The following is a 16,740-nucleotide window of genomic DNA, read 5'->3' as shown; positions in this document are numbered from 1 at the left end:
TGGGAATTACCTTGACGTATGGCTGAAAGTAAGTCGCTGCGGGCATCGCTCACAGGAGGCAAGGAGGACTTAGGCTTGGTGGCATCAGAAAGTGGTGGTGGTGCGACAGATGGGCTTTCTGTACCACTGAAAGGGAGAGGAGGGGGCCCCGGAGGAGGGGGAGGAGGGGGAGGGGGAGGTGCACCGCCTCCTCCTGGTTGGGACAAGGGAGGTGGTGGCAGAGTTGGGTAGTCAGCTGCGGGTGGTGGGGGAGGAGGCGGAGGGGCAGCAAAATCGGGGTGAGGTGGGAAAGATGGGGGTGAAGGTGGTGGTGGGGTCCCTGGAGACCCAAATCCTCCAGGCGGTGGGGGGGGTGGAACGCCCATCATTGGAGGCGGAGGCGGAGGGGCAGGTGGTGGGGCAAACCCGGGTTTGGAGCCTGGTGGAGAGCCCAGAGGAGGAGCTGGTGGTGGATGGCTTGGGCTGACCACGCTGGATCTTTTGGGTCCGGCTAAGCCAGGCCCTCTTTGGTTGCTGTCTGCTGGGCAGCTAAAAGGACAAAGAAGAGACCCACCATCACGCTCCGCATGCAAACGTACACCTCTAATAAACCTTATCTACGAGCTTAGGTTCATTTTGGTTGACTACTATCATTTCATTTTAGCTCAAACAGAAAAAACCTGAGAATGGTCAGAACAGACCAACAATACAATGGGCAGCCTCATAATGCAGTAAGCTTCTCATCAGCAAAGGAATGTAAGCAGAAATTGAGAAAAGCTATTGAAAAAAGTTTAGACTGGGATTCCTCTATCAGGTAAGGGTTGGCCAAGGTCATCTCCTAGGTCCCCCTCAAACCTTCCAGCTTTCCAAGGGAAGGCACCCTCCTGAACCCTCCTCTAGGAGGGACAGTCAGTTAGTTTAATCCTGGAACCAGGACCAAGAAGGCATGCAAGAGGGTGGAAATGGAATAAAAGAAGAACTGGAATAAAAATCCAAACATCACCCACCCACTGGGCTCTATTCCTCAGGCTATTATCATTCACCAGATCTTGTGAGGGCAGGAAACCCAAGCCAAGCTGACCAAACCTGAGCAGGGCACAGATCTAGGTAAATGCACCTCCAGTGTTCATGTGGAAAATCCTGAGAAGGGATGAGGATCTGAGGGTCAGCAGAGATGGGAAATGAATGTGCCACCAGACTCCACCCGGGTTGAGAGACGACTCAGGCGCGCCTCTCCCGGGTCAGGTATGCTTGGCTGCAGCTGCAGGGTCTCAGGCCATGTGTGAGGCTGAAGGATTTCTTTTTCCACCTTTGTACCTGCCCTCCACTAATAGTTACTCCTTAGAAAAAAGCGTCCATCCTGGAATTTTCCACAGACCTTCAAGCCTGAGCTGCATCTGACAGGGCAACCAGCAGGAAGTGATCTGGGATGAGTGGTTTCAAGAGCCAAGAAGAACGGGGCTGGGTTAGGGGGAGGGGTTACAACACCACTTTAGGTATCCATCTGAGGGGTCCTCAACATATCCAATCTCTGATGAAACAGTATCCAAGGAGAAAAGTGTACCTTTCAAAGCTCTCATTTGTCAGGCATCAGAAAGGGAAAAGTAACTGAGCAAACACTGAATCTGAACATTCCTCAGACAGACCCCCTTTCAGCCATTACTTTCTAACTTCCCCTGTACACCTCTGCCACATAGCAGTACGGACAGAGTCTAAGTTTCACCTCCCTTTTCCTTTGTTCCATTCTTTCCAGCAGTGAAATGAACCAGAACAGGGTAGAAAGGTGAATGACTGCTAGGTTTCTAGATAACTGGGCAAGGTGTCTGTTAAATATTTTAAGGACAGCAGATTACACCACTTCATTTCATGCTGAGTTAAAGCTAAGTAAAAACAACAAGAGATAAGTTGGTGATCTCTAGTTGTTCCAGTATAGCTACTAGTTAAGAATACGGGCACTGCAGACAGAATGACCTGTTTTCCAGTCAGGGCTCTGCCTCTGACTGGCTGTGTGGCCTTAGGTAAATTCACTGACCTCTTTGTGCCTCACCATTTACTCATCTGTAAAATGGGTACCTACCTCAGGAGGGCTGTTGTGAGGATGAAGCAACACATACAGTGTTTGGCATAATGTCTGGCACCTTACAGACACTTAATAAAATGTTAATTATTTCTATTCTCTAGACAGACTTGCCTCAAGTTATTTTACTGGTCCTGCCCTGAATTGGGAACACTTATTTTGTTCTATTTTTTTTCCTTAAGATTTTATTTTTTTAGGTAATCTCTACACCCAACACGGAGCTCGAACTCACAACCCTGAGATCAAGAGTCGCACGCTCCACTGATTGAGCCAGCCAGGCGCCCTGAAGAACACTTATTTTGTTCTTGAGTATGTAACCACGCAGAGTGACAGGAGAAAGAGTACCATTTACCTGAATTCTGCTGGTGGGGGAGGCAAGCTATCCTCAGAGAAGGAAGGAGAAGGTGGAGAAGTGGAGTCTGACAGCGGTGGCGGTGGGTAGCTGCTTCCGTCCACATTTTCAACAGGGCCAATACTGCCGTTCTGGTACACCAAGGTGGGTGGGTACCTGAAGATGAACCCCATGCCAAAACTGTCATTTAAAAAGTGTGAGTGGTACTCTCATGTTTTTTTTTTAAAAGACCCTACAAAAATGCATTTGATACAAAAGCTTTTAGGAAGAAAGAAGTAAGAATATTCCCCACATATTTTCTGCTATTCCGAAATTTTATTTTAGGACTAAATTCAGGATTAAAATTTAGGACTAAATTCTATTGTTAAATATCTCCCAGATATTCCTGCTGGATTCAGAGGAATGGGATTCAACACAGATAATCTAGACCATGCTGTTCCTTTCCCAGGGCTGGTTGGACTTGTCAAACCCAGCAGTTCTTTCAAATTCTCTCCCAAATGTTAAGAGCAGCCTATACCCAAATCCCAAAGTCTATCTTGTGGCAAAGGGCAAAGCCAAGCCCCAAGGCTAGTGAGCTGCAAACACGTGACTGGCACACAGCCTGGTTTGGAGGTCAGCAAGCCTCTGGAGTACTCAAAGGCCAAGGAGGCATTTGATTGCAAAACCAAGCTGAGGACAAATACAAGTTGCTGTGTGGTAGCTAGACTCGGTCTCCCTGCCAGCTCTCTTAGCCAACACGACAAGCTGCCAACTTAAGGAGGGTGCTAGGGCCTGTGCCTCATGAAAACCTGCCCCTCAGACCACTGGGCCTTGGGTGAACAACAAACCTCCAAATGACACAAATACACCAAACAGTAGCTAGCAAAATATGGTTGGTTCTGTTCCATCTCCCCCTTCTCTCCACCACTGCTGGGTTCTAAAGAACTCATCTCAGACAGACCCTGGAGAGAAGAGAGTTGGAGGGAACTAACGAATCAAATGATACTCTGATACAGAAAATCCCCAAGGCCTGGAGCCCTGTAGGCTTGGTACATCTCTTTATAGGTTCACCAACAAGCATACCCAGGCAGACCTGCCATGTAGCCCAAACCCAAACTTCTTGGACAACAGGAAAATGGGAGGCAAAGTCCTCATTTTCACCAGCCCCATTCCACACACAAACACCACAGAAACCAAACACATAATATCTGGCATTCTGAACGTGCAAGATTCTGGCCTCACAGTCATAGAACCCAGGACAAGGCCTGTCTGAACAGGATGGGGCCATGGAACAAAATGGCCCCTTTTACTGGGAGGTGAAGGTAATGAAGGTACCCTCAGGGCTGATTTCCCTGTAGAGAGAAAGGTTCATTTTTTCTCTCACCATCTTCCTCACTCTTGAAAACAAATCTCTTAATGCAGGAAGAACAAGTGTCAGAAGTGTCAAGATTTTTAAAAGTCAAGATTTTCATGGTAGAGTTATTCCTAAAAGCAAGAACAACTCAACTCTTTCCTTTTATCATTCCTAGACACCCGGCATAGGCTGGCATGGTTCTCTGACAGCCAGGATGCAATGTATTTAGAGAAAAAAACCAGGGCAACACTCATGCCAAGCAGTCGTGGTGACTTGGCTTTGAATGTCACACAGGTCAGACACCAGGATAAGCATCAAACCAAGCTCAAAACCAATTTTTTTTTTCCTTTTAAACCTCCAGTGTGATTCGGTATTGGGAAATGGGTCAGACTGACATCTACTGTTTCCCCATGGAGATATATAGCCTCAATAGTGGCCGAGCGACCTTTCCCACACTGTCTCTGAGGTCTGCTTTCAGTCCCTTGGCCAGCCTCTCTCCCGAGACTGACAAAGCCTGACTGAAAAGTTACTTTGGTGATGTGCACAAATTCTCTGCCTGGCCCTCTCCACTCCTGTGAAATGCCCAGCTCTTAGGCACGACCTTCAAATCAATGCTCTGGAGGCAAAGAGCTCCCAAGACCACTTTTCTTCTCTTTCCAGTTTTTCCTTTGAGGCCCACGGACATACGAGTGTCTGGCAGAGCAAGGGCATCCGAAGCCATGGGCTTTCTTTTCTAGACTACTACGGTCACCTCATTCAAACTGCCGAGTCTCTTGATTTATTTAGCAAATTTTAATCACCAGATGGATGCACATTCAGGTAGCTGATTCATAGTTGTATTGATCTTAGCCACACAGCCAGACTTCAGGGGGGTGTGAAAGGTGTCACACCAGAGCTGTCAGACTATCGCCCCCAGGGCCCCAGGCCCTTCGAAGAATGCTACCAATAAAACGAAGGCATCACCTACCCAGAAGGCCCCAGCTTTTCTTTGGATTCCACAAATTCTTGTCCCATCTTCATCTTCTCCCATTCTTCCTTCCGTGTCTTGATTTTACGTGGATTTACATTCCCTCGATTTGGATTATCTTTCTTTTCTTTCTATAATGAAAAGAAACAGAAAAGCCTTTGTAAAACATTATTCCAAAGTCCTTCATTAAAATTCCATCCACCTTCAGGGATGCACACCCAAGAAATGATTTGCCTAGGCAACATACACTAACTAGAGAATTTACAGAATTACTGGTTTTGGAATGACCTAGAGGTCATCTAGTCCAAACCACCTCCCAAGGTCAAACACATTCACTCAATCCAACCTTCAGACACCTCTACAGATGGGAAACTCACTACCTCTTGGGGTAACTCATTCATGTTTCTGAGCAGCTCTAATTGTTAGGAAGTTAGTAAAAAGCTATTTGTCACTCGCTCTGCCACGAAGATCAGTCACTGTCTCTGGGACAAATATAAGGAAATAGTTAACAAAACAAAATCAAACTACCAATAAGGAGTTCTCAGCCTGTGCAGCTGCACTCGCCCCTGGTGCTCTCTTGGGCCTCCCGGCAGCCATGCTAATGGGATTGTGAGGTTGCAACTGGTAGGTCATATGCTTACACACATCACTGGAGGTCTAAGGGGAGAGGAGCGGCTCCCAAAACTAGGCCTATGCCCTCATCCCACCCCACCCAATCAGTAGTGAAGGTGTTAAACTGTTCCTGTTTGTAAATCAAACACTGTAGAGCCCTGTGCTGCTGAGAAATGAGCTGCAAAACTGGCGGGGAAGGGACCAGCCTAGCTTGAGTGTCCAGCAGAGTCAGGTGCAAATTGCAAGAGAAATAAATGGTGAATAGAAAAGTCAATTTCTAAAACTCAGCCTGAATATACTCAATTGTTAATAGCGCTAGGGGGAACAAACACATTTTTGGTGTGATTTATACTTTCATCTTGCTTGTGCTTGGAGTGGACACATTTTTTAAAGAGTTTCACCTGGCATCCAAGCAAGCAGCCACTCGGAATGATTACTTCATATAAGACTGGCTTCCTTTTTATCCCCCCTCCACAATCGTGCCTACTGATGTGCAGAACAGAGGCCCCTTTCCCCTCACCCTATGCTTTCTCTTCTCTTTCATGATATCCTTGGTGTCCTGCAGCATCTTCTCCTTCCAAAGATCAAAGAAGTACGAAGGGTCTGTGTAGAATTTGAGTGCCTCTTTCCCATCGTCCCTGGGATAGAAATGAAGACAAGTAGCTGTCAGTAGACAGATGAGCTCCCAACCAAATCCAATATTCCAAATACCTACCAGTTAGCAGTTTTTACACTGAGGAATCAAGAAGTCATTCAAATTGACTGCATATTTCCTCTTCCCCACCAGCATTCCAATGCCCCCTGAATGGCACCTCTTTACTTATCTGGCTTTTTAAGAAACTTAGCCTTACTTTCAATTCCTGGTAGAGGAATTTGCATGGTCAGGGCAAGAATAGGCTAGAGCAGCAGGGATCCTGATTATTTCTAATGATCTGCATGCCTACAGACATCTCCCTGAGGATGTCCTGATATCCTGGCACATCAGAGGGGATTTCTGCCATTGGTTCCTCTTCTCCCACCAATTCCCCAGGACTCTCTAGGAAGCACTAGTGGCTTCCCACCCACCTGAAACCTGTACACCAATGTGGAGGTGCACATGTGTACATTATGTATAGATATATACCCATGAAACCATATATGTGTGCAGCCGTTATTCCTCTGTAAAAACAGGTAACCATAGCAATCCACCTTCTTGCTCCCTTCTAGAATAGCTCCACATCCCCTACCCCACCCCCCAACCACAAGGGGGCCCCAGTGAGAACAGATGGACAGCTGTTTGATGACGAGATTTAATTACCATCTTCTAGTGGCTGTGACAGAAGTACCGAGAGAGCTACTGAGTATCCATGTAAGGGTTACCTGCCAGACTTGATGACTGGATGGAACCCTGCACTTTGGCATGACTAAGTCTCTCTCTTTCTAGAAAGCATGTGCTCGGGGTGGACATTTATTTTAGCACTATTCTAAACTAAAAAGAATTAGAAAGGCAATTCTACTCCCTGGCCTGTCACGACACACAGAAAGCATTTCCAAATCAAACACTAATGATTTTTATATTAAATCTTGTTCTGAGTTAGCTACACCACTGCTCATTTCTGTTAGGCCAAATCCAGATAATTGAGAGAAGAATGATAAAAAGGAAAATACCATTAACTGAAAAATAAACTTGTCTTAATATCATTTGTTTACCCTATCCTATTACACAAGCCCTATGTCATACATCACACTCCCTTCAGTATCAAGTGTACACTCTCTCCGTGCCCTGAAACCCCTCTGCCCAAATCCACCTCGATAAATGACGGAAGCTACAGAGTCAAATCTCTGTCCTGCTCTGCTAGCTAGTCCCTTTGAAAGCAAAGGTACAAACATAATTTTACACAGTAATAACAAAGGACAGACGCTATGGGATAGATGCTATGTACTTTTATCTGTGTGAATAGCTACCATGCTCCTATTTCCCAGCTCCCTGGATCAGGTGGGTGTCCTTGAGTTTCACACACACACATTCTACTTTGCAGTACACCCATGTCTTGCAGAAGACATCTGCCTCCAGCTATCTGTAATTACTTTTTACCTGTTCCAAAGATATTTATGGATACAAGCAAGATAAATATTCACTTTCTGCCCCTGCTCAGTGGTTTTTTGCAGGATGATCGCACTACAGACCACTGAAGGGGGGAGGGGCTTTAAGTTGTCTATAAGGCTACCTGCTTTCTCAAGTTTAGCTGCAGCCGTATAGGTCCTTGCAGAGGGAATGTCAAAAGGATGTTCTAAACAAAGTGAACGACACTCATTTGGAAGAATGCCAATTATTCCTTAAGCTTTGGAAGGACCCTGAGGGCCCAGAGCAGCCAGTCCACAAAGCTAGCCCCACTAACACACCCAAACATCTGGTAATCTAGTGGTTTCCGAGTAAGTGGGAGCCTTGCTAGAATGTTGCCCCTGGGATGCATGCTCTAGGACTGCTTTGTAACAAAGTCCTTTTGGTTCTATAATAACTAAATTCCTTGGATGGAATCCAAAATGGACCTGGCTTATACCAAACTAAACTCTGCCGCATGCAATGCTATAGCAAACTTCCAATATATATTATATTTACTATGAATTTCAGAAACCAAACAATAATAAGTGACAAGTGTTTATATGGTAAACATTACCTGCTGCTGCCACAAACAACTCTGGGGTAGGTAGTAAGCTTTTGGATACAATCCTCTGATGTAAACATCTTTCAATAAAAAGTCAATCTAGTGCTGTTAACCACAGGTCAACAAAGGGAGGAACTAGCCAGGTTACCTGTAAGGGGTAAGATTGTTGAGAGGTGGAGGAGTATCACAGGTGTTATATGTTTCCAAGACAGGTACTGGGAGAGAGTTTCTGTCAAAAAGCTTCTGGTCTTGAATAGTAGAGCTTCTGAAGGCCTTCCGGGTGTTGATTCCTTGCAGTGACACTGAGAGAAGATGGAAGGCAGGAGAAAATGGACGACAGGCTATCTGAGCAAACACTGAGTCACACCAGTCTGAGAGGCCTCAGCTGCTGCGTGTCTTGGCTGCGCCTGTCTGCAGCCAGGCTTTTTTTTTTCTCCCCCTCTGGGGAAGCCCCACAAGGCTGTCAGCAGCCCAGCCATTTCACGACTGAACAAAATGAGGCAACACAAAGGTTTACTATGTGGCCAGACCTAGCAGGCCTCTCCTTAGGAGGAATGAATCTTCCAAGTACTTTTATGGTAACAAAATACGATTGGGGGAGGGGGGATTTGAGCAAGAATTGGGGGAATGGGAGAAAGGGAGCGTGTGGGGGTGTGGTAGAGCTAAAAAGGTTTCTTTACACCACCCAGGCTTGTGTCATTTCAAAGCAGAACTCCACAGGTCTCTGTGATTTTTTCCCCTCACTTTTTTATAAATCAGGAGAAAAAAATCCTAAGAAACTGCTCAGCAAAGCCTACAAATGCTGAGCTCAGCTTCCTTACCTTCTTCTTCCTTGGGATCCAGCTGAGTGACTTTAACTTGTAGGCGGTCGACCCTCTCAGCGAGGGAGCTTACCCGAGAGGCAAAGGTATTTGCCTGAGTAAAGAGCTCTCCAACAATGTCCTCTGCATATTTACCTGAAAGAACAAAGAAACCAAGTCACTAGAGCATAAAAATGACATAAATGGTTAGAAAAACTTGCTACTAAAGATCTTATTCTCCCCTCCCCAACACACACACCCACCCACCCCCTAAGATGGTTTGGGTTACATGCAGATGCTTGCTCTTGGAGATAGAAATGCACCCTCCATAGCCTGAGCACTCTGCATTTGTTCTCTAACTCATACTCTTCTTGGCAAACTGAATAATCATGAACTCAATGCAGGCTGAATAACATCAAAAGGTATAATACAAAAAATTAATCCTGCAAGAGTAGACAATGTGTCTACACGTCTGCCTATAGCCCTTAGCCCCTTGCTGCTCTGTAAAAGCACCTTGTAAAATGGTTCCGGAAAACAGACTGGGAGTTACAAGGACCTTGTAGATGTCTACAATTAACATGAAAAATAAGAAATTACATCCTCAATGGAACCTCCAAAGTACATTCAACAACCATGATGAGTTGTGGTATCTTCGAGGGGCCCTGAACTTATCAACAACTCATAGCAGAGACGTATAACTTCTAAGGGGTGAAAAGTTATCTTATGTTCTATAGCCTACAACTTTGGAGGTCTTTGCTTTAGGTTATAATCCTACAAATCTACATCTCAGGGAACAAGTGAAAAGCTGAAATTTTCAAGCCCTCCCTGAAAACCAACAGACCAATGTTCTCTTTCCACAGTATCTTATTTTTTTAGAAAAAGAAAAGAGTTCCGTACTTTCAACCCTGGTATGCAAGGAGAATTTGCAGCCAAAGAAACCTACCAGCAATCTGACACTACCTCCATATTGTCATTCCAAGCCACAAAGCACATTCTTGCGAGGAATGAAAAGCGGCACACATGAATAAATATACCATCTGAGTTTCTTACGTGCGAGGTGAAGGTAGGCATAAGTGACAGTGCCCAACCAAAAAAACTACTGAGAACTATTTTAAGTAGGCTCTGATTTTTAGCTTCTAAACTGTATTTGTGCTTAGTCCACACTTGAGGGGAAAAATATCAGTCAAAAGGCCAAAACTGCACCTTCACGGTGAACTGCAGCTCACCTTCCCAGTGTAACCTGGAGAGTAAGCACAAGACCAATCAACAGCATATTCTGAATTGCTGGTAAACTTAGTCAATAAGGAGTTTCTAATCAGGAAGGAACAAGTCTTTGCATACTGAACAATCTTGTGATTTAAACAACCATGGGAAGCTCTTGGGTTCAAAGAACACAAACTGGCTAACAAAGCTGCATTTCTGTTCCACAGGCTGAGGATCCTATCTGATCCCTGTCCATAACTCAGCTAAGTGCCTATAAAAACCATACTGCATCATGTTCACCCAGGTAATGGAAACATGTGATTGGAAAGCTAAAGCAGATAAACATGCAACATTACGTGTGAAAAATAAACCAGGCTCAAAAATATCTGTTAACCAGGGCACCTGGCTGGTTCAGTTGGTAGAGCATGTGACTTTTGATCTTGGGGTCGTGAAGTTGAGCCCACATTGGGTGTAGGGATTACTAATAAATAAATAAATAAATAAATAAATCTGTTAGCCGACTAGCTATTCTGGAGGAAAAGAAAAACCTGAATCAACCCACCTTTAAGGCACCAAGAGACTACCCAGGATTTCCTGCTCCTCTGTGAAGGGAGTAGTGGTAGTCCAAGTAGTGGCTGAATGTGACACAGTGATTTTCAAGACAAAATCTTACCCCCAACATATAAACATGCAAACACTGAGAATGCTATCTGAAAAGGGACTGAGGTGGTGGTAAGGTTTCTCCATCGTCACATCATCACATCAGGCCCTGGGTCTACTTAGAACTACAAGATGATACAATGGAAGAAACAGCAGACTTCAATCAGAAAAATCTGGAGTTAATCTCAGTTCTTTCTATTTATATCTGTATACTCTTCAGCAAGTCACAATGTCTCAGCCTCAATTTCCTCATCTGTAAAATGGGGTAACTGTATCAACCTTACCAAACTGTCATAGGTTTAAATGAGCTAAAAATGTCAGGTTGTTACAACGAAATTCTTCCTTATATTGCTCAGCCACATCAGATGACTTTCAAGACTGTGAGTATCTAAATATGCTGTTTTTGGGACGCCTGGGTGGCTCAGATGGTTAAAGCGTCTGCCTTCGGCTCAGGTCATGATCCCATGGGATCGAGCCCCACATCGGGCTCTGTGCTCAGCAGGGAGCCTGCTTCTCCCTCTGCCTGCCTGTCTGCCTACCTGTGATCTCTCTGTCAAATAAATAAATAAAATCTTTAAAAATAAATAAATAAATAAATAAATATGCTGTTTTACACTTACAGGAAATTTAAGATATAATTCCAGTCAGTAATATGATAGTTCCTATTCTTCAAGTACTAAATATTACTCCAATCTCTGAAAACAGAAGTACTATTACATCAGGACATTCATAATAGTTATCAACCACATTTTGCAAGAGATTCCAAAAGCAGTCTTCAATTTTTTTTTTACCCCTTAGCAGAACTGTTCAAATGAAATCTTATGCAGAAGTGAACAGGTAAGGCTGTATTTTACAAATGTGACGCTGCTCTTGCTTGAAGTCTAAGTGAGAGTCTTGGAGGCCCCCAGTGGCATGGCCCCACTACACTCAGAAAACCCAGTATCATTGCATGATTTCTTAATTACCCAAGTGAGGGTTCCATTCTACCGGGTGGTCGGGATACTGATTCAAAAGTGCAGGCTGGCTGGCTGTGCCTGTATTTCCTAAGATATGGCAACCTAATATGTGAAATGCCAATCTCTCTGCACTGAGGGAAAATAAAAATTTTGGATATGCTATTATGGGGCAATCCAAGACTGTGGAATTTTTAGTTTTGTGCTTTATCCATTCCATAATCAGATTTTGTCTACTAGACCAAGCACTTCTGGCTGTAGTACATGAGGCCATGAGGCCAAGGTCATGAATGTGAAGCACATATGAGCCTATTCCTGCCCCACTGTCTGTGAAATGAAATTCTAGTCATCTTTCTAGGCCTGGTTCAAATCGAACCTCCTCTATGAAGCATTCCCTAACTCTCCCTATACTCCCATAGCATGCACTGACTCCCCATAGAAAGTATTACTTCCTTCCCTGTGTTCTCTATGTACCAACAGCAGGCAATGGTGGAGAGATTAAAGGCATGAATCATTCAACAAACATTTACTGAGCTTCTACTGGGTGCCAGATACTACACAAGATAAACACTGGGGTTTAAGAACAAACAAGACATGATTTCTGCCTTCAGAGAACTTTTAATTAAGTCTAAGAGATACAGATAATTTTCAATATAATGTGGTAGGTAGTAATTACAGGAACGTAATGGGAGCTCAGAGAAGCACCTAGTCCAGCCTGGAGTAGGAGGTCCTTACGCTAGGCCTTGAAGATCAGCTACAAGGATGGTGAGAGTTCTCCAGGCAGGAGGATCAACTGCAAGGGCACTGCATGCAAGTATGAGAGACTATGGTCTATCTCAGAAGTACTACGAGTAGTTGATCATTCATTCTTTCTTCCTTCCTTTTTTCCCCTTTTTCCTCCTTTTTCATTAAAAAAAAAAAAAAAGGCCATTTATTTATTTATTTATTTGACAGAGAGAGACACAGTGAGAGAGGGAACACAAGCAGGGGGAGTGGGAGAGGGAGAAGCAGGCTTCCCGCTGAGCAGAGAGCCCGACGCAGGGCTCGATCCCAGGATCCTGGAACCATGACCTGAGCCGAAGGCAGACGCCCAACGACTGAGCCACCCAGGCGCCCCAAAAGAAATTCTTTTAAAAAGATTGTAAAATGGGAGAAGATGGATTGCAAAAAATGAGACTGGAAAAGAAGGCAGGTCTTGAAAAGTCTTGAATGCCAGACCAAGAAACTTACACAATCCCACAGTGAGGAACAGGGAAGATTTTTAACATTTATACTCTTATTTAACAACATTTTTTAGGGGAACCTGGGTGGCTCAGTCGTTGGGCATCTGCCTTGGGCTCAGGTCATGATCCCAGGGTCCTGGGATTGAGCCCCGCATCAGACTCCCTGCTCAGAGGGAAGCCTGCTTCTCCCTCTCCCACTCCCCCTGCTTGTGTTCCCTCTCTCACTGTCTCTCTCTCTGTCAAATAAATAAAATCTTTAACAACAACAAAAAACACTTTTTAGGGACGCCTGGGTGGCTCAGTCGTTAAGCGTCTGCCTCTGGCTCAGGTATGATCCCAGGGTCCTGGGATGGAGCACCACATCCGGGTCCTGGGATGGAGCCCCACATCAGGCTCCTTGCTCAGCAGGGAGCCTGCTTCTCCCGCTGCCTGCCACTCCCCTTGTTGTGGCTCACCGAGCGCGCACTCTCTCTCCCTCTCTCTGACAAATAAATAAATAAAATCTTTTTTAAAAGTAAGTAAATAAATAAATAATAAAAAAATAAAAACACTTTTTAGGGGCACCTGGGTGGCTTAGTCGGTTGGGCGTTTGCCTTCAGCTCAGGTCATGATCTTAGGGTCCTGGGAACCCTATGTGGGGCTCCCTGCTCAGTGGGGAGCCTGCTTCTCCCTCTCCCTCTGTTCCTCCCCTCCTCCCTGCTTGTGCTCTCTACTCTCTCTCTCAAATTCTCTCAAATAAATAAATAAAATCTTAAAAAAAACCACACACACTTTTTAAATTGCAAAAGTTAATAGATTCAACTTTCAAAAAGTCAAACAATTCAGAATAACAAAAGTAAAAAGTGAGATTTGCGTTTTGAGCAGACCACTCTGGCAGGGATACAAGTTTAAGATTTACAAGATTTTTAGGTTTATAGATTTAAGAGGGTTGATCAGAGAAAGGGAAGCCAGAGGGAGGATAAGGCAATCGTTCACGTGAAAATCAACGAAGGTCTGAACTAAGGCAGTGTTGGCAGAGACAGAGAGTATAGGATAGAGCTGAGAAATTTTTTGGAAGTCTGACTTTACCTCTTACTGGCTGTTGTCTCTCTAGGCAAGTTACCTTACTTTTCTGAGTCTTCATTTCTTCACCTGAAAAATGGGAATACCACCACCTACGCTCAAAGGATCATCAAGGGGAATAAATGAGATCATCTATGACAAGATCCTATTAAAACCTGGTGTAAAGTAGGCAATCAACAAATGTGAGACCCCCCCTCTCACCCTCTCCCCTTAAGAATTATTTATTTCTGTCTCCTCTGGTAGATTATGAGCTCCTGGAGGCAAAGACCATTTCTTATTATCGCTGTATTCCCTCAGCATCTGGCACATAAAACATGTTCAATACATGTTTATTGGATGAATAAAGGGTCAGTTAGCTCCACGACATGAGGAAATCTTGTTTCCATAGGCACAAACCAACCCTGGCCCTCCGATCGGCTTCCTCCAGACAGGAGTGGTCTGATCACAAGTGGGAGAGTGAGCAATGACATCCATCAACACCACCCTGGAAAAACACCTGAGAGAGAGCATAACTCCTGCTGAGTGAGAGTAGGAAGCAACATTAGCTAGATGTCCTTTGTCCTATGGAGAAGGAACCAGTGTGTGATTGACTTCTACCCATTTGGCCTTCTCAGGGTGACAGAAGCAGAAACGATGCTTTTAAGAAGCGGTGAGGCTCTCCACCGCCTTCACGCGCTTCCCTGTCAGCTGCACTGCTGTCAGTGCTCCTTTGTGTAAGACCGGCACGGGCAGTGTTTCGTTTCTTCGTGACACCCCATCCAAGTTTCCCTAAGCCCTGGATCAACTGAGCTAGGTAGAGGCTTAGGAATCTCAGACCCCATACGTCATTTGGTCACAGAGCTCTGTCTCCTCAGGGCCCTGTTTTAAAGGTAGGGCCTGTTACTACCTGGGGGAAGGCAGGCTTTCCTGATATCCCACTGCCTTCACTAAGGGCAGTGATGCGATAGGAGGGGTGAGTGTCTGAATTAATTCATACCAAGATGCCTTTGCTAAGGAAGATCACTAAAATGGCAATTTGATGGACGTTCTTATGGGAGCTGGAATGGCACTAGACAAATGCAGAGCCTATCCAAGCATCTGCCCTTCCCGTACCTCAGCTTCAAACAATATCAGATAGATTCAGAGGGAAATCCATACCCATGCATGTACCCCACCCAAGGCAGTCTCATTCATTCTTGCCAATTAAAAAAACAAAAACAAGTATCGTTGAGCTGGCTTTCCCTCAGCTCCAAAACAGACTGAGCTAACCCCCATCTTCCTCCTAGAGAAGAATGGCTCCAGCTACACTTTGTGTCATTGTGTGTAAACGCAGCTTGCAAAACTCCCAATACCCTAGAGACTGCAAAAGTAATCTGTACCCTGAACTTGGACCTGGGGGCTTGCAGCACAATTAAATGTCTACCAGGGTAGACAAGTCAGCTAGAATCGCTCTGAGTGCATGTTTGCTTTACTCTGCTTTGGGAAGAAAAGTTGGGGGGAGGGGGTAGATAAAGACTATTGGCACATTTGAGGCTTCAACAAAGTCAGCTACATCGAACAGCTCGTGCAATTACAGGCACATTCCCCAACCCAAGATACCGCTCTGTGAACCTCCCACTTTACACACACAGAATTCTGCTCTGTCATTCCATCTGCAGTTTCTGCTGCAGCCCTTCCTGCTACCCTTCCCACAGATTTCTTTTGAAGCAGGTGGAGGGGGAGGTGGAGGGAACCTAGAGGGTAGTGGTAGATGAAGAAAGGGTTGAGGGGAAGAATCTGTACCAAAAAGGAACCTCTCTTTCGGGAAGGGGGGGTGGTTTACATTTTCGAATTACCTAGGGAAGGCAGATGGGGGAGAAATAGGAACACGGGAGAAGGAAACTAAATAAAGAGCACCAACGACCCCTGAGGGCAAAGCACAGGCTCTTTGCGGCACTCACTCAGGCTGCCCAGCTGTCGGATGACATTTGCCAGGGTGATGTTGGTCACGCATTCCAGCTCGCTCCTAACGCTAGGCAACGTCTGACGGCACAGGTGCCTTGGCTCGATGTTCCTCGTTACTAACGGCATGGTGGACCTGCTTCAGGCAATGTTCTGAATGATGAAAAACAACCTAAAAAAGAAATAACAGGAAAGTATTACTCAACCACAAATTCCAGGCACTCTAGGGCTGTGTGAGTCTTTTTTTTCCCTTTTGTCTTGCTCTGATCTAAAACAGCTTTTAAAAAATCTTCTCTCCCCCATCATTTTTTTCTTTTTTAAGCCCCCCCCTCCCCACAATCTTTAAGGTTTGCTATTAGAAGGCTTGCTGGATAAGTTTAGAAATTCTGAACTGGTGACTGCTGGCTGACTTACACAGGCAGCATAAAAACCTAAAAACCTTAAAATAACAACTGTGCTCCAACCAACAAGAGTCTCTAGAGGCAAAGAGGCATGGTCAGAAAACAGTCCATTCAGCAGGCTCTGGATGGTCCAGACGGATCCTATCCTTGGTGTGTCCATAATCAGGACAGATCAGATTCCAGATGATCAATTATAAGGATCAAAAAAGAGCTACTGTCATCCGATAATCTCCACAATGAAATTAAGCTGCCAATAGTGATTCCACTGATCTCCATCAGGACATAACTTCTCCAGTTCTTCCCTGATGGATGACTGTTAATGTACAACACTAGCTGCCAGTGTCTATTAACACTAAAGTTTCATCTGTAAATTGACAGAATTAAAGAATATCAAGGAAAATTTTACATGTTCAATATGTCAAACACGATGCTGAGCAAACTGTGCTATAAGATTCCCTAGTCCTTTCTCTTCTACCCAACAGCTCCCTTTCTCTCTCGCATCCGCATCCGGTTCAACACACCTGGGCCAAAAGGCTCTTGAGACAGCAGGAAG

The 16,740-nt window shown here is 44.9% G+C and overlaps 1 protein-coding gene across 3 annotated transcripts in view; it reads right to left on the bottom strand.

Annotated features, from left to right (window-relative positions):
- Window positions 1-16,740, bottom strand: part of WASF2 (WASP family member 2) — a 74,011-nt gene that overhangs the window by 3,820 nt on the left and 53,451 nt on the right. For all 3 annotated transcript variants that reach the window (XM_032390334.1, XM_032390353.1, XM_032390345.1), the window contains exons 2-8: window positions 15,786-15,958; window positions 8,787-8,921; window positions 8,114-8,267; window positions 5,841-5,958; window positions 4,709-4,839; window positions 2,409-2,564; window positions 11-528 (exon numbers count right to left, since the gene is read on the bottom strand). In XM_032390334.1, coding sequence (XP_032246225.1) covers window positions 11-528; window positions 2,409-2,564; window positions 4,709-4,839; window positions 5,841-5,958; window positions 8,114-8,267; window positions 8,787-8,921; window positions 15,786-15,915 — 1,342 coding nt within the window. In that variant the 5' untranslated portion in view covers window positions 15,916-15,958. The remainder of the gene's footprint in view (window positions 1-10; window positions 529-2,408; window positions 2,565-4,708; window positions 4,840-5,840; window positions 5,959-8,113; window positions 8,268-8,786; window positions 8,922-15,785; window positions 15,959-16,740) is intronic.

The sequence above is a fragment of the Phoca vitulina genome, unplaced genomic scaffold, assembly GCF_004348235.1.
Source record: "Phoca vitulina isolate PV1807 unplaced genomic scaffold, GSC_HSeal_1.0 scaffold2, whole genome shotgun sequence".
NCBI classification, from domain to species: domain Eukaryota; kingdom Metazoa; phylum Chordata; class Mammalia; order Carnivora; family Phocidae; genus Phoca; species Phoca vitulina.
The sequence above is the reverse complement of the archived record's forward strand: the minus strand, read 5'-3'. Positions and strand labels throughout refer to the sequence as shown.